The sequence below is a fragment of the Bombina bombina genome, unplaced genomic scaffold, assembly GCF_027579735.1.
Source record: "Bombina bombina isolate aBomBom1 unplaced genomic scaffold, aBomBom1.pri scaffold_1535, whole genome shotgun sequence".
Classification (NCBI taxonomy): Eukaryota; Metazoa; Chordata; class Amphibia; order Anura; family Bombinatoridae; genus Bombina; species Bombina bombina.
Window position 1 is genome coordinate 464 of NW_026511082.1, and position 23,466 is coordinate 23,929.

Genomic DNA, 23,466 nt, shown 5'->3' on the forward strand with positions numbered 1-23,466 from the left:
CAGATGTGTGTATATGTACATGTGTGCAGATTGTGTGTATATGTACATGTGTGCAGATGTGTGTATATGTACATGTGTGCAGATGTGTGTGTATATGTACATGTGTGCAGATGTGTGTGTATATATGTACATGTGTGCAGATGTGTGTATATTTACATGTGTGCAGATGTGTGTATATGTACATGTGTGCAGATGTGTGTATATGTGCATGTGTGTGATGTTTGTGTATGTACATGCATGTTGGTCAGTAGTTACACAGCAGTAGTTTTCTTACACCACACAGTAAGAGATGCAGATCCGTTCACACTTCCTACTGAGTTTTCAGAAAAACAAGTGTACTTTCCGGCATCTTGAGAGGACACAGGAGATATCCGCAGTTCGCCATTGTCAAAAAGGTGAAACCTGGAAACCTGCAACGTGCCGCTTGCCAGGATCTGTTCTCCTGAGATAAACAGCTAATATTAGACACCTGAATGAGATAATCAGGATAAAATAGTCACAAAACTCTCAGGCTACTCACTGCATACCTATGTGTATGTGTCACTAGTACAGCATGTGTGTGTCACTAGTACAGCATGTGTGTGTCACTAGTACAGCATGTGTGTGTCACTAGTACAGTACCTGTGTGTATGTGTCACTAGTACAGCATGTGTGTGTCACTAGTACAGTACCTGTGTGTGTGTGTCACTAGTACAGCACCTGTGTGTATGTGTCACTAGTACAGTGTGTGTGTATGTGTCACTAGTACAGTACCTGTGTGTATGTGTCACTAGTACAGTACCTGTGTGTATGTGTCACTAGTACAGTGTGTGTGTATGTGTCACTAGTACAGTACCTGTGTGTATGTGTCACTAGTACAGTACCTGTGTGTATGAGTCACTAGTACAGCACCTGTGTGTATGTGTCACTAGTACAGCACCTGTGTGTATGTGTCACTAGTACAGTGTGTGTGTATGTGTCACTAGTACAGTACCTGTGTGTATGTGTCACTAGTACAGTACCTGTGTGTATGTGTCACTAGTACAGTGTGTGTGTATGTGTCACTAGTACAGTACCTGTGTGTATGTGTCACTAGTACAGTACCTGTGTGTATGTGTCACTAGTACAGTGTGTGTGTATGTGTCACTAGTACAGCACCTGTGTGTATGTGTCACTAGTACAGTACCTGTGTGTATGTGTCACTAGTACAGTGTATGTGTATGTGTCACTAGTACAGTGTGTGTATGTGTCACTAGTACAGCACCTGTGTGTATGTGTCACTAGTACATTACCTGTGTGTATGTGTCACTAGTACAGTGTGTGTATGTGTCACTAGTACAGCACCTGTGTGTATGTGTCACTAGTACAGTGTGTGTGTGTATGTGTCACTAGTACAGTGTGTGTATGTGTCACTAGTACAGCACCTGTGTGTGTATGTGTCACTAGTACAGTGTGTGTATGTGTCACTAGTACAGCACCTGTGTGTATGTGTCACTAGTACAGCACCTGTGTGTATGTGTCACTAGTACAGCATGTGTGTGTCACTAGTACAGCATGTGTGTGTCACTAGTACAGCATGTGTGTGTCACTAGTACAGTGTGTGTGTGTCACTAGTACAGCATGTGTGTGACACTAGTACAGCATGTATGTGTCACTTGTACAGCACCTGTGTGTATGTGTCACTTGTACAGCACCTGTGTGTATGTGTCACTTGTACAGCACCTGTGTGTATGTGTCACTAGTACAGCATGTGTGTGTCACTAGTACAGCATGTATGTGTATGTGTCACTAGTACAGTGTGTGTGTATGTGTCACTAGTATAGCACCTGTGTGTATGTGTCACTAGTAAAGCACCTGTGTATATGTGTCACTAGTACAGCACATGTGTGTATGTGTCACTAGTACAGTGTGTGCGTGTATGTGTCACTAGTACAGTACATGTGTGTATGTGTCACTAGTATAGCACCTGTGTGTATGTGTCATTAGTACAGTGTGTGTGTATGTGTCACTAGTACAGCACCTGTGTGTATGAGTCACTAGTACAGCACCTGTGTGTATGTGTCACTAGTACAGCATGTGTGTATGTGTCACTAGTAAAGCACCTGTGTGTATGTGTCACTAGTACAGCACCTGTGTGTATGTGTCACTAGTACAGCACCTGTGTGTATGTGTCACTAGTACAGCACCTGTGTGTATGTGTCACTAGTACAGCACCTGTGTGTATGTGTCACTAGTACAGTACCTGTGTGTATGTGTCACTAGTACAGCATGTGTGTATGTGTCACTAGTACAGTACCTGTGTGTATGTGTCACTAGTACAGTACCTGTGTGTATGTGTCACTAGTACAGCACCTGTGTGTATGTGTCACTAGTACAGCACCTGTGTGTATGTGTCACTAGTACAGCACCTGTGTGTATGTGTCACTAGTACAGTACCTGTGTGTATGTGTCACTAGTAAAGCACCTGTGTATATGTGTCACTAGGACAGCGTGTGTGTGTCATTAGTACAGTGTGTGTGTATGTGTCACTAGTACAGCACCTGTGTGTATGTGTCACTAGTACAGCACCTGTGTGTATGTGTCACTAGTACAGTACCTATGTGTATGTGTCACTAGTACAGCACCTGTGTGTATGTGTCACTAGTACAGTGTGTGTGTGTGTATGTGTCACTAGTACAGCACCTGTGTGTATGTGTCACTAGTACAGCACCTGTGTGTATGTGTCACTAGTACAGTACCTGTGTGTATGTGTCACTAGTACAGTGTGTGTGTGTGTATGTGTCACTAGTACAGCACCTGTGTGTATGTGTCACTAGTACAGCACCTGTGTGTATGTGTCACTAGTACAGCATGTGTGTGTATGTGTCACTAGTACAGCACCTGTGTGTATGTGTCACTAGTACAGTGTGTGTGTATGAGTCACTAGTACAGCACCTGTGTGTATGTGTCACTAGTACAGCACCTGTGTGTATGTGTCACTAGTACAGCACCTGTGTGTATGTGTCACTAGTACAATGTGTGTATATGTGTCACTAGTACAGCACCTGTGTGTATGTGTCACTAGTACAGCACCTGTGTGTATGTGTCACTAGTACAGCATGTGTGTGTATGTGTCACTAGTACAGCACCTGTGTGTATGTGTCACTAGTACAGTGTGTGTGTATGAGTCACTAGTACAGCACCTGTGTGTATGTGTCACTAGTACAGCACCTGTGTGTATGTGTCACTAGTACAGTGTGTGTGTATGTGTCACTAGTACAGCACCTGTGTGTATGTGTCACTAGTATAGCACCTGTGTGTATGTGTCACTAGTACAGCACCTGTGTGTATGTGTCACTAGTACAGCGTGTGTGTGTCACTAGTACAGCATGTGTGTGTATGTGTCACTAGTACAGCACCTGTGTGTATGTGTCACTAGTACAGTGTGTGTGTATGTGTCACTAGTACAGTGTGTGTGTATGTGTCACTAGTACAGTACCTGCGTGTATGTGTCACTAGTACAGTGTGTGTGTATGTGTCACTAGTAAAGCACCTGTGTATATGTGTCACTAGTACAGCACCTGTGTGTATGTGTCACTAGTACAGCACCTGTGTGTATGTGTCACTAGTACAGCACCTGTGTGTCACTAGTACAGCGTGTGTGTGTGTCACTAGTACAGCATGTGCGTGTCACTAGTACAGCATGTGTGTGTGTGTCACTAGTACAGCGTGTGTGTGTGTCACTAGTACAGCATGTGTGTGTCACTAGTACAGCGTGTGTGTGTGTCACTAGTACAGCATGTGTGTGTCACTAGTACAGCGTGTGTGTGTGTCACTAGTACAGCGTGTGTGTGTGTCACTAGTACAGCATGTGTGTGTCACTAGTACAGCACCTGTGTGTATGTGTCACTAGTACAGCGTGTGTGTGTCACTAGTACAGCGTGTGTGTGTGTCACTAGTACAGCGTGTGTGTGTGTCACTAGTACAGCATGTGTGTGTGTCACTAGTACAGTGTGTGTGTGTCACTAGTACAGCATGCGTGTGTCACTAGTACAGCGTGTGTGTGTGTCACTAGTACAGCGTATGTGTGTGTCACTAGTACAGCGTGTGTGTGTCACTAGTACAGCATGTGTGTGTCACTAGTACAGCGTGTGTGTGTCACTAGTACAGCATGTGTGTGTCACTAGTACAGCATGTGTGTGTCACTAGTACAGCGTGTGTGTGTGTCACTAGTACAGCGTGTGTGTGTGTCACTAGTACAGCGTGTGTGTGTCACTAGTACAGCGTGTGTGTGTCACTAGTACAGCGTGTGTGTGTCACTAGTACAGCGTGTGTGTGTGTCACTAGTACAGCGTGTGTGTGTCACTAGTACAGCGTGTGTGTGTGTCACTAGTACAGCATGTGTGTGTGTCACTAGTACAGCATGTGTGTATGTGTCACTAGTACAGCGTGTGTGTGTGTCACTAGTACAGCGTGTGTGTGTGTCACTAGTACAGCGTGTGTGTGTGTCACTAGTACAGCGTGTGTGTGTGTCACTAGTACAGCGTGTGTGTGTCACTAGTACAGCATGTGTGTGTCACTAGTAAAGCGTGTGTGTGTGTCACTAGTACAGCGTGTGTGTGTGTCACTAGTACAGCATGTGTGTGTCACTAGTACAGCATGTGTGTGTCACTAGTACAGCATGTGTGTGTCACTAGTACAGCGTGTGTGTGTGTCACTAGTACAGCGTGTGTGTGTCACTAGTACAGCGTGTGTGTGTGTGTCACTAGTACAGCATATGTGTGTCGCTAGTGCACTAGAATTAGTTGAGCGGCCATATTACAAGTAACATAAATGCAGACAATCTTGGAGTTGAGCTCATTTATATTTAGTAAAAAAAAAATGACTTTTTGCTGATACTTTGCAAACCGTTCCTGTTACAAACAGATACACAGCCGAAGCCAGTGTAAAATGTATTTAATATAGATAGACAGACAGGACTAGTACAGCGTGTGTGTGTCACTAGTACAGCGTGTGTGTGTGTGTGTCACTAGTACAGCGTGTGTCACTAGTACAGCGTGTGTGTGTCACTAGTACAGCATGTGTGTGTCACTAGTACAGCGTGTGTGTGTGTCACTAGTACAGCGTGTGTGTGTCACTAGTACAGCATGTGTGTGTCACTAGTACAGCGTGTGTGTGTGTCACTAGTACAGCGTGTGTGTGTCACTAGTACAGCGTGTGTGTTTCACTAGTACAGCGTGTGTGTGTCACTAGTACAGCATGTGTGTTTCACTAGTACAGCGTGTGTGTGTCACTAGTACAGCGTGTGTGTGTCACTAGTACAGCGTGTGTGTGTCACTAGTACAGCGTGTGTGTTTCACTAGTACAGCGTGTGTGTGTCACTAGTACAGCATGTGTGTTTCACTAGTACAGCGTGTGTGTGTCACTAGTACAGCATGTGTGTTTCACTAGTACAGCGTGTGTGTGTCACTAGTACAGCGTGTGTGTGTCACTAGTACAGCGTGTGTGTGTCACTAGTACAGCGTGTGTGTGTGTCACTAGTACAGCGTGTGTGTGTCACTAGTACAGCGTGTGTGTGTCACTAGTACAGCATGTGTGTTTCACTAGTACAGCGTGTGTGTGTCACTAGTACAGCGTGTGTGTTTCACTAGTACAGCGTGTGTGTTTCACTAGTACAGCACCTGTGTGTATGTGTCACTAGTACAGCATGTGTGTGTCACTAGTACAGCGTGTGTGTGTGTCACTAGTACATCATGTGTGTGTCACTAGTACAGCGTGTGTGTGTCACTAGTACAGCGTGTGTGTGTCACTAGTACAGCGTGTGTGTGTGTCACTAGTACAGCATGTGTGTGTCACTAGTACAGTGTGTGTTTCACTAGTACAGCACCTGTGTGTATGTGTCACTAGTACAGCATGTGTGTGTCACTAGTACAGCGTGTGTGTGTGTCACTAGTACAGCATGTGTGTGTCACTAGTACAGCGTGTGTGTGTCACTAGTACAGCGTGTGTGTGTGTCACTAGTACAGCGTGTGTGTGTGTCACTAGTACAGCATGTGTGTGTGTCACTAGTACAGCGTGTGTGTGTCACTAGTACAGCATGTGTGTCACTAGTACAGCATGTGTGTGTGTGTCACTTGTACAGCGTGTGTGTGTGTCACTAGTACAGCATGTGTGTGTCACTAGTACAGCGTGTGTGTGTGTCACTAGTACAGCGTGTGTGTCACTAGTACAGCACCTGTGTGTATGTGTCACTAGTACAGCGTGTGTGTGTCACTAGTACAGCGTGTGTGTGTGTCACTAGTACAGCATGTGTGTGTCACTAGTACAGCGTGTGTGTGTGTCACTAGTACAGCATGTGTGTGTGTCACTAGTACAGCGTGTGTGTGTCACTAGTACAGCATGTGTGTGTCACTAGTGCAGCGTGTGTGTGTGTCACTAGCACAACATGTGTGTGTCACTAGTACAGCGTGTGTGTGTGTCACTAGTACAGCGTGTGTGTGTGTCACTAGTACAGCGTGTGTGTGTGTCACTAGTACAGCATGTGTGTGTCACTAGTACAACACCTGTGTGTATGTGTCACTAGTACAGCGTGTGTGTGTCACTAGTACAGCGTGTGTGTGTGTCACTAGTACAGCATGTGTGTGTCACTAGTACAGCACCTGTGTGTATGTGTCACTAGTACAGCGTGTGTGTGTGTCACTAGTACAGCGTTTGTGTGTCACTAGTACAGCGTGTGTGTGTCACTAGTACAGCATGTGTGTGTCACTAGTACAGCACCTGTGTGTATGTGTCACTAGTACAGCGTGTGTGTGTCACTAGTACAGCGTGTGTGTGTGTCACTAGTACAGCGTGTGTGTGTGTCACTAGTACAGCGTGTGTGTGTCACTAGTACAGCATGTGTGTGTCACTAGTACAGCACCTGTGTGTATGTGTCACTAGTACAGCATGTGTGTGTCACTAGTACAGCGTGTGTGTGTCACTAGTACAGCGTGTGTCACTAGTACAGCGTGTGTGTGTCACTAGTACAGCATGTGTGTGTCACTAGTACAGCGTGTGTGTGTGTCACTAGTACAGCGTGTGTGTTTCACTAGTACAGCGTGTGTGTGTCACTAGTACAGCATGTGTGTTTCACTAGTACAGCGTGTGTGTGTCACTAGTACAGCGTGTGTGTGTCACTAGTACAGCGTGTGTGTGTCACTAGTACAGCGTGTGTGTTTCACTAGTACAGCACCTGTGTGTATGTGTCACTAGTACAGCATGTGTGTGTCACTAGTACAGCGTGTGTGTGTCACTAGTACATCATGTGTGTGTCACTAGTACAGCGTGTGTGTGTCACTAGTACAGCGTGTGTGTGTCACTAGTACAGCGTGTGTGTGTGTCACTAGTACAGCGTGTGTGTGTCACTAGTACAGCGTGTGTGTGTCACTAGTACAGCATGTGTGTTTCACTAGTACAGCGTGTGTGTGTCACTAGTACAGCGTGTGTGTGTCACTAGTACAGCGTGTGTGTGTCACTAGTACAGCGTGTGTGTTTCACTAGTACAGCGTGTGTGTTTCACTAGTACAGCACCTGTGTGTATGTGTCACTAGTACAGCATGTGTGTGTCACTAGTACAGCGTGTGTGTGTGTCACTAGTACATCATGTGTGTGTCACTAGTACAGCGTGTGTGTGTCACTAGTACAGCGTGTGTGTGTCACTAGTACAGCGTGTGTGTGTGTCACTAGTACAGTGTGTGTTTCACTAGTACAGCACCTGTGTGTATGTGTCACTAGTACAGCATGTGTGTGTCACTAGTACAGCGTGTGTGTGTGTCACTAGTACAGCATGTGTGTGTCACTAGTACAGCGTGTGTGTGTCACTAGTACAGCGTGTGTGTGTGTCACTAGTACAGCGTGTGTGTGTGTCACTAGTACAGCATGTGTGTGTGTCACTAGTACAGCGTGTGTGTGTCACTAGTACAGCATGTGTGTCACTAGTACAGCATGTGTGTGTGTGTCACTTGTACAGCGTGTGTGTGTGTCACTAGTACAGCATGTGTGTGTCACTAGTACAGCGTGTGTGTGTGTCACTAGTACAGCGTGTGTGTCACTAGTACAGCACCTGTGTGTATGTGTCACTAGTACAGCGTGTGTGTGTCACTAGTACAGCGTGTGTGTGTGTCACTAGTACAGCATGTGTGTGTCACTAGTACAGCGTGTGTGTGTGTCACTAGTACAGCATGTGTGTGTGTCACTAGTACAGCGTGTGTGTGTCACTAGTACAGCATGTGTGTGTCACTAGTGCAGCGTGTGTGTGTGTCACTAGCACAGCATGTGTGTGTCACTACTACAGCGTGTGTGTGTGTCACTAGTACAGCGTGTGTGTGTGTCACTAGTACAGCGTGTGTGTGTGTCACTAGTACAGCATGTGTGTGTCACTAGTACAACACCTGTGTGTATGTGTCACTAGTACAGCGTGTGTGTGTCACTAGTACAGCGTGTGTGTGTGTCACTAGTACAGCATGTGTGTGTCACTAGTACAGCACCTGTGTGTATGTGTCACTAGTACAGCGTGTGTGTGTGTCACTAGTACAGCGTTTGTGTGTCACTAGTACAGCGTGTGTGTGTCACTAGTACAGCATGTGTGTGTCACTAGTACAGCACCTGTGTGTATGTGTCACTAGTACAGTGTGTGTGTGTCACTAGTACAGCGTGTGTGTGTGTCACTAGTACAGCGTGTGTGTGTGTCACTAGTACAGCGTGTGTGTGTGTCACTAGTACAGCGTGTGTGTGTCACTAGTACAGCATGTGTGTGTCACTAGTACAGCGTGTGTGTGTGTCACTAGTACAGCATATGTGTGTCGCTAGTGCACTAGAATTAGTTGAGCGGCCATATTACAAGTAACATAAATGCAGACAATCTTGGAGTTGAGCTCATTTATATTTAGTAAAAAAAAAAAATCACTTTTTGCTGATACTTTGCAAACCGTTCCTGTTACAAACAGATACACAGCCGAAGCCAGTGTAAAATGTATTTAATATAGATAGACAGACAGGACAGATTACATGTACAGACCTTTTTTCCAGACAATGGCTGGTTTGGGGGCCCCTATAACGTCACAGACAAATGTGGCTGACAGTCCGTCAGTCACTGCTGTGTCCCTCGGAGGACGAGTAAAATTCGGTGCAAGATCTGCACAAAATCAAGAGACATCGGAGTCAATACAAACCCTGTGCACATGAAAAATAAACACGACAGTCACTGGCATCCCACACCTGACCTGAGTTTATTACTGGTTAGTAGAGCTGTAAGGCACACAAGCGATGACAGAGAGGAAATGTGGGGAAATAATGACTTTCTGTGCAGGAGGACATAGCAATACAGCTCTCTGTAATTTCTCAGTTAAGTGAATTATTGACTGACATTTTACGTATTCAGGGCCTCAGGGAACCCAGCGCCAGCTTCAGCCAAAGGACGATATCAGCACAGAAGGAAAAGACTAATCACTTCTAAGCAACTTTTACTGTGTATAATTATTGATTTAATCAGCTCAGATCTCCAGGAGATCCCTACAGATAACGTGTTCAGCACAAGCTTAGCTGGGCCACAAACAAGACCTCATTACGCAGAGGCCACAGCTCTGTAACCTGTCACTCAGCTTGTATGTCCCTATAAAATACAAGGACAATTCACACCCACAGCTCTCTGATGCGTCACCTTTACAAACATATTATTAACCACTAGAAAAAAGAATACAGTGATTTAACTTATTTCCATTGTCAGACTGTAAATCTACCGTTAAAACGTAACCTTGATTTGTATAGATTGGTATATGCGTATAATTAGTGGGATATAGTAATTACTCTGTGTTACTTTGTCCACTATAATCAGACAATATGATAAAATCATTTACCGGGATTATTAATATATGTGGGTACCTGTCATAAGCGTTTGCTCTGTGATTACTACATAGCGATCAGCTCTCATGAAGTTAGTCTCTACATATATAAGGTTCCTCTCTCTTCCTGTTTGGTATTCCAGGATTGCTAGTCAGTCTCTACTCTACATATATAAGGTTCCTCTCTCTTCCTGTTTGGTATTCCAGGATTGCTAGTCAGTCTCTACTCTACATATATAAGGTTCCTCTCTCTTCCTGTTTGGTATTCCAGGATTGCTAGTCAGTCTCTACTCTACATATATAAGGTTCCTCTCTCTTCCTGTTTGGTATTCCAGGATTGCTAGTCAGTCTCTACTCTACATATATAAGGTTCCTCTCTCTTCCTGTTTGGTATTCCAGGATTGCTAGTCAGTCTCTACTCTACATATATAAGGTTCCTCTCTCTTCCTGTTTGGTATTCCAGGATTGCTAGTCAGTCTCTACTCTACATATATAAGGTTCCTCTCTCTTCCTGTTTGGTATTCCAGGATTGCTAGTCAGTCTCTACTCTACATATATAAGGTTCCTCTCTCTTCCTGTTTGGTATTCCAGGATTGCTAGTCAGTCTCTACTCTACATATATAAGGTTCCTCTCTCTTCCTGTTTGGTATTCCAGGATTGCTAGTCAGTCTCTACTCTAAATATGTAAGGTTCCTATCTCTTCCTGTTTGGTATTCCAGGATTGCTAGTCAGTCTCTACTCTACATATATAAGGTTCCTCTCTCTTCCTGTTTGGTATTCCAGGATTGCTAGTCAGTCTCTACTCTACATATATAAGGTTCCTCTCTCTTCCTGTTTGGTATTCCAGGATTGCTAGTCAGTCTCTACTCTACATATATAAGGTTCCTCTCTCTTCCTGTTTGGTATTCCAGGATTGCTAGTCAGTCTCTACTCTACATATATAAGGTTCCTCTCTCTTCCTGTTTGGTATTCCAGGATTGCTAGTCAGTCTCTACTCTACATATATAAGGTTCCTCTCTCTTCCTGTTTGGTATTCCAGGATTGCTTGATTTTTGGTTATTGTGCTGAATTGGATGCAATGTCACTTTTGGAAATAGTCTAAACTGTCTCTAACATGTTTTGCCCTTAGTGCAAACATAAGTCATGTGACTGTCATGGAGCTGTGCAGACCAAATCTGGGCACAATGACATAGAATCCCTATAAACCACTTTTGCTAATTAGAAAAACTGTGAAGATTTTAGCAGAAATATTATTTATCATTTCCACAGTAAAATAAAACAAAAACAAACACATTTATTGCTACCAGTGGGCTAGAGTAAGGGCTAGAGTACAACTAATTGTTGCACACAAGTGATATTGGGTTATTGCGTGCAATGGAAATAACGCTGGTATTACAAGTTGAAAGTAAACGCAATAGCGATATGTGCAATAGATTAGTCGGGTTAGTTCAACCAAAAACCCTGTGCAAAGTGTAGTGCATGAAAAAAAAGTTGCACCAAAATATGCGTAATGCATTTCAGGTTTGACGCTTTAAGTCTAACACGTTGTCAGGTTAGCGCACATAAATAATTTGGTCATCTTAATGTGCATTCTTGAAATATTAAAAAAATATTAATTATTACAAATGATTACAGATACTGTAATATATATATATGTTACAGAAGCATTAGTTATTTTGTTGTGAAGAAACTTATTTCCCAGCAGCAATGCCTGAACCAGCCAAGCCAGCGCCTAAGAAGGGCTCCAAGAAAACTGTAACAAGTATTATTTCATAAAGGGTTAACTCTGTTCAGTTTTGAGAAAACTATTTTCTGAGGCAGGTTTCCTAGCATATTGTGTACTGTAATTAAGTTTGTGATAAGCATTCACTGCTAGGTGATAAGAAGGACTCAATTGTTTTCTTGTGTGTACTTGTTATCTGCGGTGGCCTGTCCAAGGGCTTTGTCTAAATGTGTGATGGGGGATTTTATGCTTCCCCCCCTGGGAGTGCCCTGTGTGCATGTAACCTAAATAAAAAGCAGGCTGGGCATCCCAGTCCTCAGTTCTTGGTTGTCCCTCAATCGCAGCGTTGACTCGTTTTTGTGGGCAGAAGGGTATCCTAGCTGTACTACAGCTAAGGGGGATTATTCTACATTTGCGAGACTCATATAGAATACTATGGAAAGCAGTTTCTCCCCTCTTCAGCAATAGGAATCCAGGCTACTAAGCGGTCCATCTCTCAGCGAGACTAAGGGTAACCGTAACATTTGGCGGCAGCGGTGGGATTTTTCCTGGATTTCCTAGGAGAGGTACAGAACGGATGGAGAGCGCTTACAAAAAATTGAAGCGTACAACCCTAAAGGATTTACTTGAAAGCAGAGGGGGGTACGCCAGCAACCGGCCGAGGAGAGAGCTGATCGCAGAATTGACCGAACTGGATCAGAGCTTCACAATGGCGGAAACACCGACCACGATTAGTGACGAAAAAACCAGGATTGTTCGGGAGAGGCTCTCACTGTACGGGCCGAACCCCTCCATGGAATTGGTACAGCAGTTGATGGCGGAAGCGGACAAGGATATACGAGAGACTCGAGCCCACGAACTCAACCTAGCGAACGCACACCGCAATGCTGAAGCCCCGCAGGTAATCATCCCTGTCGAAAATGCTGGGAGGCCCAAGATACCCTATGCGGCATTTCGACCCTTCCTAGAGAGCGAGACAGGGATTGATGAATATTTGGCGGACTTCGAAAGGCAATGTGCCCTGCACCAGATTCCCAACAGGGAGTGGCCCACGATATTGTCTGGGAAACTATCCGGGCGAGCCCTGGAAGCCTTTCGTACTCTGGGTTCTGAGGAAGTGACACAGTATGAGCTAGTTAAGGAGACACTGTTGCGACGGTACGCAGTAACTCCGGACGCGTATCGCCGACAGTTTCGGGGCACGAAAAAGAAGCCTAACGATACCCATATGGAATGGGCGCACCGAATGCGGAGAGCGGCAAATCACTGGATGAGCGGAAGTAAAGCGGTGACTGGTGAGGAAATTTTACAATTGTTTCTCTTAGAACATTTTTATAATGGCATGGAACAGCAAGGGAAGGAATGGCTGCGAGACAGGCGACCTTCTACCTTAGAAGAAGCAGCCAAATTGGCCGATGAACATTATGACTCCCGTCTTCACGAACCCAGAGAGGTTTACCGTGCACCCCCTCGTGCTGAATTCCGAGCCCCGGTGCCCGCAGGGCCCGCCCGACACTCAGGACCACCCAATAACAGCTCTGAGCGTCCCAGACCGACTTGCCACCGATGCAAGCAACCAGGGCATTTCATGGCTAGCTGCCCCCTTAATACGCACCAGACACCCAGGAATTACAATTACCCCTCTGGGGCATATCGTCCAGCCCGGACCCTCTGTGTTAACCAAGAGGCCCCTATGGAGGAATATTTGGGGCCGCTTCACGAGGCGGACCCTGTATATGCTGCCTCAGATAACCGCCAGCACCATCGGCAGAAGGTATGGCTCGAGGGGCGATCTACCGAGGGATTGAGAGACACAGGGGCTACTATCACGCTGGTACAGAGTCATTTGGTGCCGGAGCACAAGCGATCTGGACAGACTGTGGCCGTTAGAGTGGCGGGGGGGGATGTGTACAAAATTCCAACAGCTAAAGTGCATCTTGATTGGGGAGCGGGAAAGGGGGCTGTGAACGTGGGCATAATGGATAATTTACCTGCCGAAGTACTACTGGGCAATGATTTGGGCCCCATGACTTCTGCTTATGCTCCAGTATGCAACAACGAGGCGGACCCAGTGACTACACGGGCCCAAGCCCGGACGGAGCGAGAACTCTCACCAGTGCGGGAGACACAGGTAAGACCTACCCCGACATTGCCTGACATGTTAGGCCCCATACCCTGGGACACCCCAGATGCTTTCGAGACAGAGTCTAAGACTGACCCGACCTTACAAAAGTACCGGGAACGAGCAGAGACCGGAGGGGGCGGGGCAGATAATGAAACATTCTTATGGGAAAAAGGGAAACTATACCGCTGGACAGAGAAAAGGGGACAGCGTAGGCGACAGCTCGTAGTGCCCCACAAATACCGTCAAGAAATCCTCAAGATAGGCCATGACATCCCCTTAGCAGGCCACCTAGCTGTAACCCGTACCCTACACCGCATTACTCACACGTTCTTTTGGCCAGGGGTACACGCTGACGTTAGAACTTACTGTAACACCTGCGATGTGTGTCAACGAGTAGGAAGGCGAGGCGATCACCCTAAAGCCCATCTAGTAAATATGCCCATTGTAGAGGAACCCTTCAGCCGGGTTGCTATTGACCTAGTGGGACCACTGGCTACCCCTAGTCCCTCCGGTAAGCGCTACATTCTTACCGTAGTGGACTACGCTACCAGGTACCCAGAGGCTGTCGCCCTATCCAACATACAAGCGGATACGGTAGCGAATGCACTAGTACAGGTGTTCTCCCGGGTAGGATTTCCAAAAGAAATCCTATCCGACCGAGGCACCCAATTTACGGCTGAATTGACCCAACAACTCTGGCAGGTTTGCAAAATTAAGTCCCTCCTGAGCTCCCCATACCACCCCCAGACGAACGGGCTGTGTGAGAGGTTCAATGGGACCCTCAAGCAAATGCTCAAGACGTTCACTCAGGAATACCGAGACTGGGAACGCTTCCTGCCGCACCTCCTTTTTGCTTATCGGGAGGTGCCCCAGGAAACGACAGGGTTCTCTCCCTTCGAGTTGCTCTACGGAAGAAAGGTACGGGGACCCCTAAACCTGATCCGGGAGCACTGGGAGGGAGAGATGGAGACTGACGGTGTCCCCATTGTGCCATACGTGCTGGAACTCAGGGACCGAATGGAGCAATTAGCCAAATCCGTGCGGGCTAATCTCCAGTCGGCCCAGAGAAGACAGAAAGTATGGTACGATCGGGGGGCCCGAAAGAGAATCTTTACCATAGGACAAAAGGTGTTAGTACTTAAGCCGGTGAAGACAGACAAATTGCAGGCGTCCTGGCAGGGCCCCTACCAGATCGTAGAGAAAAGGGGAGACACCACTTATGTGATAGCTAGCTGCCACGACAACAGTCTTAGAAAGACATTCCATGTAAACATGCTCAAGGAATATTTTGAGCGACCAGAGAACGTGACGGCCGTATGTTGTTCCCCTCAGGAAGGCCCCGACAGTCTACCCATTCCAGACCTATTAGAAAAGAGTCTCCCCACAGGTATAGTGGCTCAGGTTCAGATAGGAGACCGACTTAGCCCCACTGAAAGGGAGCAGCTCAACCAACTCCTACAGTCCAAACACCTCACCTTCTCCCCGAAGCCAGGGTACACTACTTTAACCACCCACCAGGTAGATACTCCGGGACAAGCTCCCTTGCGCCAGGCTCCGTACCGAATCCCCGAAGCAGTTAGGATAGGAATGAAGAAGGAGATCGATGAGATGCTCCAACTCGGGGTAATTGAGCCCTCCGATAGTCCCTGGGCCTCCCCAGTTGTCTTGGTGCCCAAGAAAGATGGGACCACCCGGTTCTGCGTAGACTATCGGAGGCTCAATGAAAAGACCGTGACGGACGCTTACCCTATGCCCAGGGTAGACGAGCTACTCGATCGTATAGCCAGGGGAAATTACCTGACCACTATTGACCTCTGCAAAGGTTACTGGCAGATTCCCCTGGCCCCGGAGGCTATCCCCAAGTCGGCATTCGTCACCCCATTCGGCTTATATCAGTTTAGGGTAATGCCGTTTGGGATGAAGAATGCCCCAGCTACATTCCAGCGCTTGGTGGATAGGCTCCTGGATGGCTTCCAGAGTTTTGCTTGCGCCTACCTGGACGACATAGCGATCCACAGTGAGTCATGGGAGGACCACTTAGCTCACATAGGAATGGTTCTGGATCAGATCCGGGCTGCTGGCCTGACTCTGAAGCCAGAAAAATGCCACTTTGGGATGGCCGAGGTACAGTACCTGGGTCACCGGGTGGGGTGTGGAAAGCAGCGACCAGAGCCGGCCAAGATAGAAGCTGTCGCCAATTGGCCCACCCCCATCACTAAGACTCAGGTCCTAGCCTTCCTGGGCACGGCAGGGTACTATAGACGGTTCGTACCAGACTACAGCACACTTGCCAAACCCCTGACTGACTTGACCAAGAAGAACTTACCTCGACAGGTCCTGTGGTCTCCCCACTGTGAAACGGCTTTCCAGGCTCTCAAAAATGCTCTAATTAACGCTCCTGTCTTGGCGGCTCCAGCCCTTAACAAACGTTTTATCGTCCACACAGATGCTTCCATGTTCGGGCTGGGAGCCGTCCTCAGCCAAGTAGGCGAAGATGGAGGGGAGCATCCAGTTGCCTACATCAGCCGGAAGCTCCTGCCCCGCGAAGTCAGCTATGCAGCGGTCGAAAAGGAGTGTTTGGCTTTGGTGTGGGCATTAAAGAAATTGACTCCCTATTTATATGGGCAGGAGTTCACTCTGGTCACCGACCATAACCCGTTGGTGTGGCTGAACCGGGTCTCTGGAGATAATGGCAGGCTATTACGTTGGAGTTTATCGTTGCAACCCTTCAATTTCACCATTACTTACAGACCTGGGAAACAGAATGGCAACGCTGACGGGTTGTCCAGACAAACCGACCTCAGCCCCGCATAACCAGCGGTCTGGACAGCCTTAGTCTGCCCCGAAAAGGGGTCAGACCGTGTCTGCCAGAGTGTTCCACAGAAAGGGAGCACTGTTACAGAAGCATTAGTTATTTTGTTGTGAAGAAACTTATTTCCCAGCAGCAATGCCTGAACCAGCCAAGCCAGCGCCTAAGAAGGGCTCCAAGAAAACTGTAACAAGTATTATTTCATAAAGGGTTAACTCTGTTCAGTTTTGAGAAAACTATTTTCTGAGGCAGGTTTCCTAGCATATTGTGTACTGTAATTAAGTTTGTGATAAGCATTCACTGCTAGGTGATAAGAAGGACTCAATTGTTTTCTTGTGTGTACTTGTTATCTGCGGTGGCCTGTCCAAGGGCTTTGTCTAAATGTGTGATGGGGGATTTTATGCTTCCCCCCCTGGGAGTGCCCTGTGTGCATGTAACCTAAATAAAAAGCAGGCTGGGCATCCCAGTCCTCAGTTCTTGGTTGTCCCTCAATCGCAGCGTTGACTCGTTTTTGTGGGCAGAAGGGTATCCTAGCTGTACTACAGCTAAGGGGGATTATTCTACATTTGCGAGACTCATATAGAATACTATGGAAAGCAGTTTCTCCCCTCTTCAGCAATAGGAATCCAGGCTACTAAGCGGTCCATCTCTCAGCGAGACTAAGGGTAACCGTAACAATATATATATATATATATATATATATATATATATATATATATATATATATATATATATTCTATGCATTATTTAGAATTTCTATATTTTAAAATATTTTATTTAAGAATGCACTTTAAGATTTCCAATTCTTCATGTGTGCTAACCCTTTGGACCGAAAGCCCCAAGCACAAATCTTGTTATGCATATTTTACATTCCTAGGATCAGGGGACCTGTGATGTCATTATTGTACATCTTGTACTGAAGGTATAACAGAATCATGTGACTGACTGGGTATATACCACATATCCTATTACTGTTCTATAGCAGAGGACCTGTGATGTCATTATTGTACGTCTTGTACTGAAGGTATAACAGCATCATATGACTGATTGGGTATATACCACAGACCCTATTACTGTTCTATAGCAGAGGACCTGTGATGTCATTACTGTACGTCTTGTACTGAAGGTATAACAACATCATGTGACTGACTGGGTATATACCACAGACCCTATTACTGTTCTATAGCAGAAGACCTGTGATGTTATTATTGTACGTCTTGTACTGAAGGTATAACAGCATCATGTGACTGACTGGGTATATACCACAGACCCTATTACTGTTCTATAGCAGAGGACCTGTGATGTCATTATTGTACGTCTTGTACTGAAGGTATAACAGCATCATGTGACTGACTGGGTATATATCACAGACCCTATTACTGTTCTATAGCAGAGGACCTGTGATGTCATTATTGTACGTCTTGTACTGAAGGTATAACAACATCATGTGACTGACTGGGTATATACCACAGACCTATTACTGTTCTATAGCAGAGGACCTGTGATGTCATTATTGTACGTCTTGTACTGAAGGTATAACAACATCATGTGACTGACTGGGTATATACCACAGACCCTATTACTGTTCTATAGCAGAGGACCTGTGATGTCATTATTGTACGTCTTGTACTGAAGGTATAACAACATCATGTGACAGACTGGGTATATACCACAGACCTATTACTGTTCTATAGCAGAGGACCTGTGATGTCATTATTGTACGTCTTGTACTGAAGGTATGACAGCATCATGTGACTGACTGGGTATATACCACAGACCCTATTACTGTTCTATAGCAGATGACCTGTGATGTCATTATTGTACGTCTTGTACTGAAGGTATAACAACATCATGTGACTGAATGGGTATATACCACAGACCCTATTACTGTTCTATAGCAGAAGACCTGTGATGTCATTATTGTACGTCTTGTACTGAAGGTATAACAACATCATGTGACTGACTGGGTATATACCACAGACCCTATTACTGTTCTATAGCATCAGCCAATCAGATTCAAGTTCAATCCGATTGGCTGATCCAATCAGCCAATCAGATTGAGCTCACATTCTATTGGCTGATCGGAACAGCCAATAGATTACAAGCTCAATCTGATTGGCTGATTGGATCAGCCAATCGGATTGAATTTGAATCTGATTGGCTGATTGAATCAGCCAATCAGATTTTCTTACCTTAATTCCGATTGGCTGATAGAATCCTATCAGCCAATCAGAATTCGAGGGACGCCATCTTGGATGACATCATTTAAAGGAAACTTCATTTGTCGTTCAGTCGTTGGGCCAGCTGGATGTTCCGCGTCGGAGGTTGGAAGAAAGAAGATTGAAGATGCCGCTTGGAGGAAAACTTCGCCCCGATGGAGGACCTCTTCTTTGCCGCTTGGATGAAGAGTTCAGCCCGGATGGGTGAAGACGACTCAAGGTAGGGAGATCTTCTGGGGCTTAATGTTAGGTTTTTTTAAGGGGGGGGGTTTGGGTAGGTTTAGAGTAGGGGTATGTGGGTGGTGGGTTGTAATGTTGGGGGGTGGTATTGTGTTTTTTTTACAGGCAAAAGAGCCGATTACTTTGGGGCATGCCCCGCAAAAGGCCCTTTTAAGGGCTGGTAATAGAGCTGTTAACTTTTGTAATTTAGAATAGGGTAGGGAATTTTTTTTTATTTTGGGGGGCTTTATTATTTTATTAGGGGGCTTAGAATAGGTGTAATTAGCTTAAAAATCTTGTAATCTTTTTTTATTTTTTGTAATTTAGTGTTTGTTTTTTTGTAATTTAGTTTAGTGTATTTAATTGTATTTTAGTTTAGATATTTGTAGTTTATTTAATTAATTTATTGATAGTGTAGGTGTATTTATAACTTAGGTTAGGATTTATTTTACAAGTAAATTGGTAATTATTTTTACTAGGTAGCTATTAAATAGTTATTAACTATTTAATAGCTATTGTACCTAGTTAAAATAAATACCAAGTTACCTGTAAAATAAATATAAACCCTAAACTAGCTACAATGTGATTATTAATTACATTGTAGCTATCTTAGGGTTTATTTTATAGGTAAGTATTGAGCTTTAAATAGGAACAATTTAGTTAATATTATTAATATTATTTAGATTTATTTTAATAATAATTAAGTTAGGGGTGTTAGAGTTAGATAGGATTAATATAGTTAATATAGATGGCGGCGGTGTAGGGGGGTCAGATTAGGGGTTAATCTATTTATTATAGGTGGCGGCAGTGTAGGGGGATTTAGATTAGAGGCAAAAGAGCTGATTACTTTGTGACAATGCCCCGCAAAAAGCCCTTTCAAGGGCTGGTAAAAGAGCTGATTACTTTAGGGCAATGGCCCGCAAAAGGCCCTTTTAAGGGCTGGCAATAGAGCTGTTTACAGCAGCCCAAGTCACAGCAACCCCAGTGGAAAAGGGAAAAGTACATTTTGCAGCTTTTAAAAACTTCCTGGAAACAGAAGGAGAGATTGATGGGTACCTTGCGGATTTTGAGAGGCAATGTGCACTACACCAGGTACCCGCAGAGGACTGGGTCACAATATTATCCGGAAAATTATCCGGCCAGGCCAGAGAGGCTTTTCGGGCCATTCCAGATGAGGAAGTCGGGGATTATAATACTGTAAAAAAGGCTCTGCTCTCCAGGTATGCGGTTACACCGGAGGCATACCGGAGGCGGTTCAGAGACACTGTTAAATTAGCTGGTGATTCCTACATTGAGTGGGCATATAAGGTGCACCGCACAGCATCTTACTGGATGGCGGGGTGCCAAGCCGTATCTGGGGAAGAGGTGCTGCAGCTATTCCTGTTGGAACATTGCTTTGACAAGTTATCAGCAGGAGTTAGAGAGTGGGTTCGGGACCGTAAACCCTCCACCCTGCATGAAGCTGCTCGCCTGGCAGATGAGTATACGGATGCCCGCAAACTGGACACTGCTACCACTAAGCCCCCTGCTAGAGTGGAGTACAGACCCCCAGTCACCCCAGCAGCTGCCAGTTACCAACCCCCGGCGCACCGCTATACCACACGGCCTCCGGCCACAAACTACCCTCAGAGAGCCCGGTTCAATTCGCGGGGCTACTCACAACCTATTCGGTGCTTTGGATGTAAGCAACTAGGGCACAAAAGACCAGAGTGTCCCTTAAACGCAGCGAACCAAGCACAGTCCTGGAGAAGACCCGCCGGCGGAATCCCACGTAACCCTCAGCCTGCGGCCCACTACGTAGAGGAGCAAGAATGCTGGGGCATCCTACATGAAGCAGACCCCATGCAAGCTGCCCACCGGAATAACCGGCAACTGGTTAAAGTGAATGGGAAGGAGGTCAGTGGTCTATGGGATACTGGTGCTACCATGACCTTGCTTCAAAAGAACTTGGTGTCTGAGAAACAGCACACTGGAGACACTGTGGCTGTGAAGGTAGCAGGAGGCGATGTGTTCCGCCTACCTGTTGCCCAGGTACATATGGATTGGGGAGGGGGCGCTAGACCTGTGAATGTGGGGGTCAAGAAGGACTTACCTGCTGATGTTCTCCTTGGAAATAACTTGGCCCCCCTTGTTTCTGCCTATGCTCCCATGGGTCCCACCGATGTTAACCCTGTGACTACCCGTGCCCAGATCCATGCCGCAGAGACTGACCCACCTGCTGCTGAGCCCCAGGACGCTGAGTAAATCTCTATCCGCTATTGATACGTGGAAGTCACGTTACAATGCGCTGATGAAGGAGAAGAGTCAAGTAGAGGATGAAATGGTCACGATAAACAATCACGTAACAGTGCTAGCGGGAGAGAAGAGGAGCACAGAGGAAAAAGCACGTTTAGAACAGGAATCTCTGCTAGACAAACTGCACCGACAGACTGCAGAAAACACCAGCTTGAGAGTGGAACATGAAGCATTAAAAACAAACTTAGCGACACTGGAGGAGAAGCTGACGCTGGCTCATAGAGAGGTGCAGCAACTCAAGGGCACCCTATGTCAGTATGAAGGGATTGTGGATACCTATAAAGAGCAGGTACAAAAACCACGTAAAGAAGCTGATGAGATTTTGAAGAACTGTTTAGCCCTGGTCTGGGCACTGAAGAAGTTGAACCCTTATTTATACGGGCAGGAATTCTCTCTCAAAACGGGAATACAGATGGATTGTCCCGGCAAACTGACATGCCTACCACCTCATAGTCCGGTCATCCCCAGGTTGACCCGCCAAAGGGTCAAGCCGGGTCTGCCGGAGTGTTCCACTAGGGGGGGGAGCTATGTGACAGACCCTTCTGTCAGTACTGAAAGAGTTAACTTTGTTCAGCTTTGAGAAGCTATTTTCTAAAGACAAGGTTGCTAGCCTCAGCTATTGTGTACTGTAATTAAGTTTAGTGATAAACATTCACATTGTTTAATCACATCCAGAGAGCAGACGCCCAAGTGATAAGAAAGACTAAATTGTTTATCTGCTTAAGTAATGTAATTCTATTGTATCATGTCAAAGGGCGTTTTCCCTCTATCTAATGTACAATATTCTTTCAACCCCCCATCTGGGGTCAGACCTGCATAAATACTGGGCATATAGCCTTCAATAAAGTGCATTCTGTTTTAACCTTCAATGTGGAGCCTGGTCTCATGTTTGAGGGGGGAATTAGCTGGGTTGTGAGTTGCTGATCTCACATTCAGGGCATCTTCCATCTGGTATTAACCCTTGGTATCCTGTTGGTACCGTAACAAAACCCTTTTCAGGGCTATTTGTAGGGTTAGACTTAGGTTTAGTGGTAGGGATATTTTATTATTTTAGGGGTTAATTAATTTAATATAGGTGGTGGCGGTATAGGAAGATTAGATTAGGGGTTAATAATTTTAATATAGCTGGCGGCGGGGTAGGAGCTCACATTAGGGGGTAGGTAATGTAGGTGGCGACGGTGTAAGGGGCTCACATTAGGGGTAGTTAATGTAGGTGGCGGTAGTGTAAGGGGCTCACATTAGGGGGTAGTTAATGTAGGTGGCGAAGGTGTAAGGGGCTCACATTAGGGGGTAGTTAATGTAGGTGGCGGCGGGGTCCGGGAGCGGCGGTTTAGGGGTTAATAACTTTATTAGGTGCGGCGGGGTCCGAGAGCGACGGTTTAGGGGTTAATACATTTATTAGGAGAGTGAGGGGGGATAGCGGAAAGAGGGGTATACATGTCGGGCTATGTTTGGGAGGCGTGTTAGACAGTACGGGAGATTTAATACTTTAGTCAGGTTTTGTAGGCTCCGGCAATTTCTAAAGTGCCGTAAGTCACTGGCGACTTCAGAAATTTGTACTTACGCAAGATTTCTGGACATCGCTAGTTTATCCGACTTACGGCACTTTAGCAATTGCCGGCGGGGTATATTAGATAGCTCGAGTTGCGAGCTGAAACTACAGGCGGTGGGGGTTCCCTCGCTTGCGCCACAAACTACGATGTATATCGGATCGGGCCCCTGCTGCATAAGAACTAGTGTTTATAAGTGTAAGCACACTACTTAACTGCTGCATTAGAACTAGTGTTTATAAGTGCAAGCACACTACTTAACTGCTGCATTAGAACTAGTCTTTATAAGTGCAAGCACACTACTTAACTGCTGCATTAGAACTAGTGTTTATAAGTGCAAGCACACTACTTAACTGCTGCATTAGAACTAGTGTTTATAAGTGCAAGCACACTACTTAACTGCTTCATTATAACTGGTGTTTATAAGTGCAAGCACGCTACTTAACTGCTGCATTAGAACTAGTGTTTATAAGTGCAAGCACACTACTTAACCGCTGCACTAGAACTAGTGTTTGTAAGTGCAAGCACACTACTTAACTGCTGCATTAGAACTAGTGTTTATAAGTGCAAGCACACTACTTAACTACTGCATTAGAACTAGTGTTTATAAGTGTAAGCACATTACTTAACTGCTGCATTAGAACTAGTGTTTGTAAGTGCAAGCACACTACTTAACTGCTTCATTAGAAC

The 23,466-nt window shown here is 45.7% G+C and overlaps 1 protein-coding gene across 1 annotated transcript in view; it reads right to left on the reverse strand.

The window, feature by feature from the left end:
• Positions 1-210: 210 nt before the first annotated feature.
• LOC128643594 (protein sidekick-1-like) overlaps positions 211-23,466 on the reverse strand; it is a 36,667-nt gene continuing 13,411 nt past the window's right edge. Inside the window, exons 2-3 of the mRNA XM_053696439.1 lie at positions 9,014-9,130; positions 211-442 (exon numbers count right to left, since the gene is read on the reverse strand). Coding sequence (XP_053552414.1) covers positions 252-442; positions 9,014-9,130 — 308 coding nt within the window. The 3' untranslated portion in view covers positions 211-251. The remainder of the gene's footprint in view (positions 443-9,013; positions 9,131-23,466) is intronic.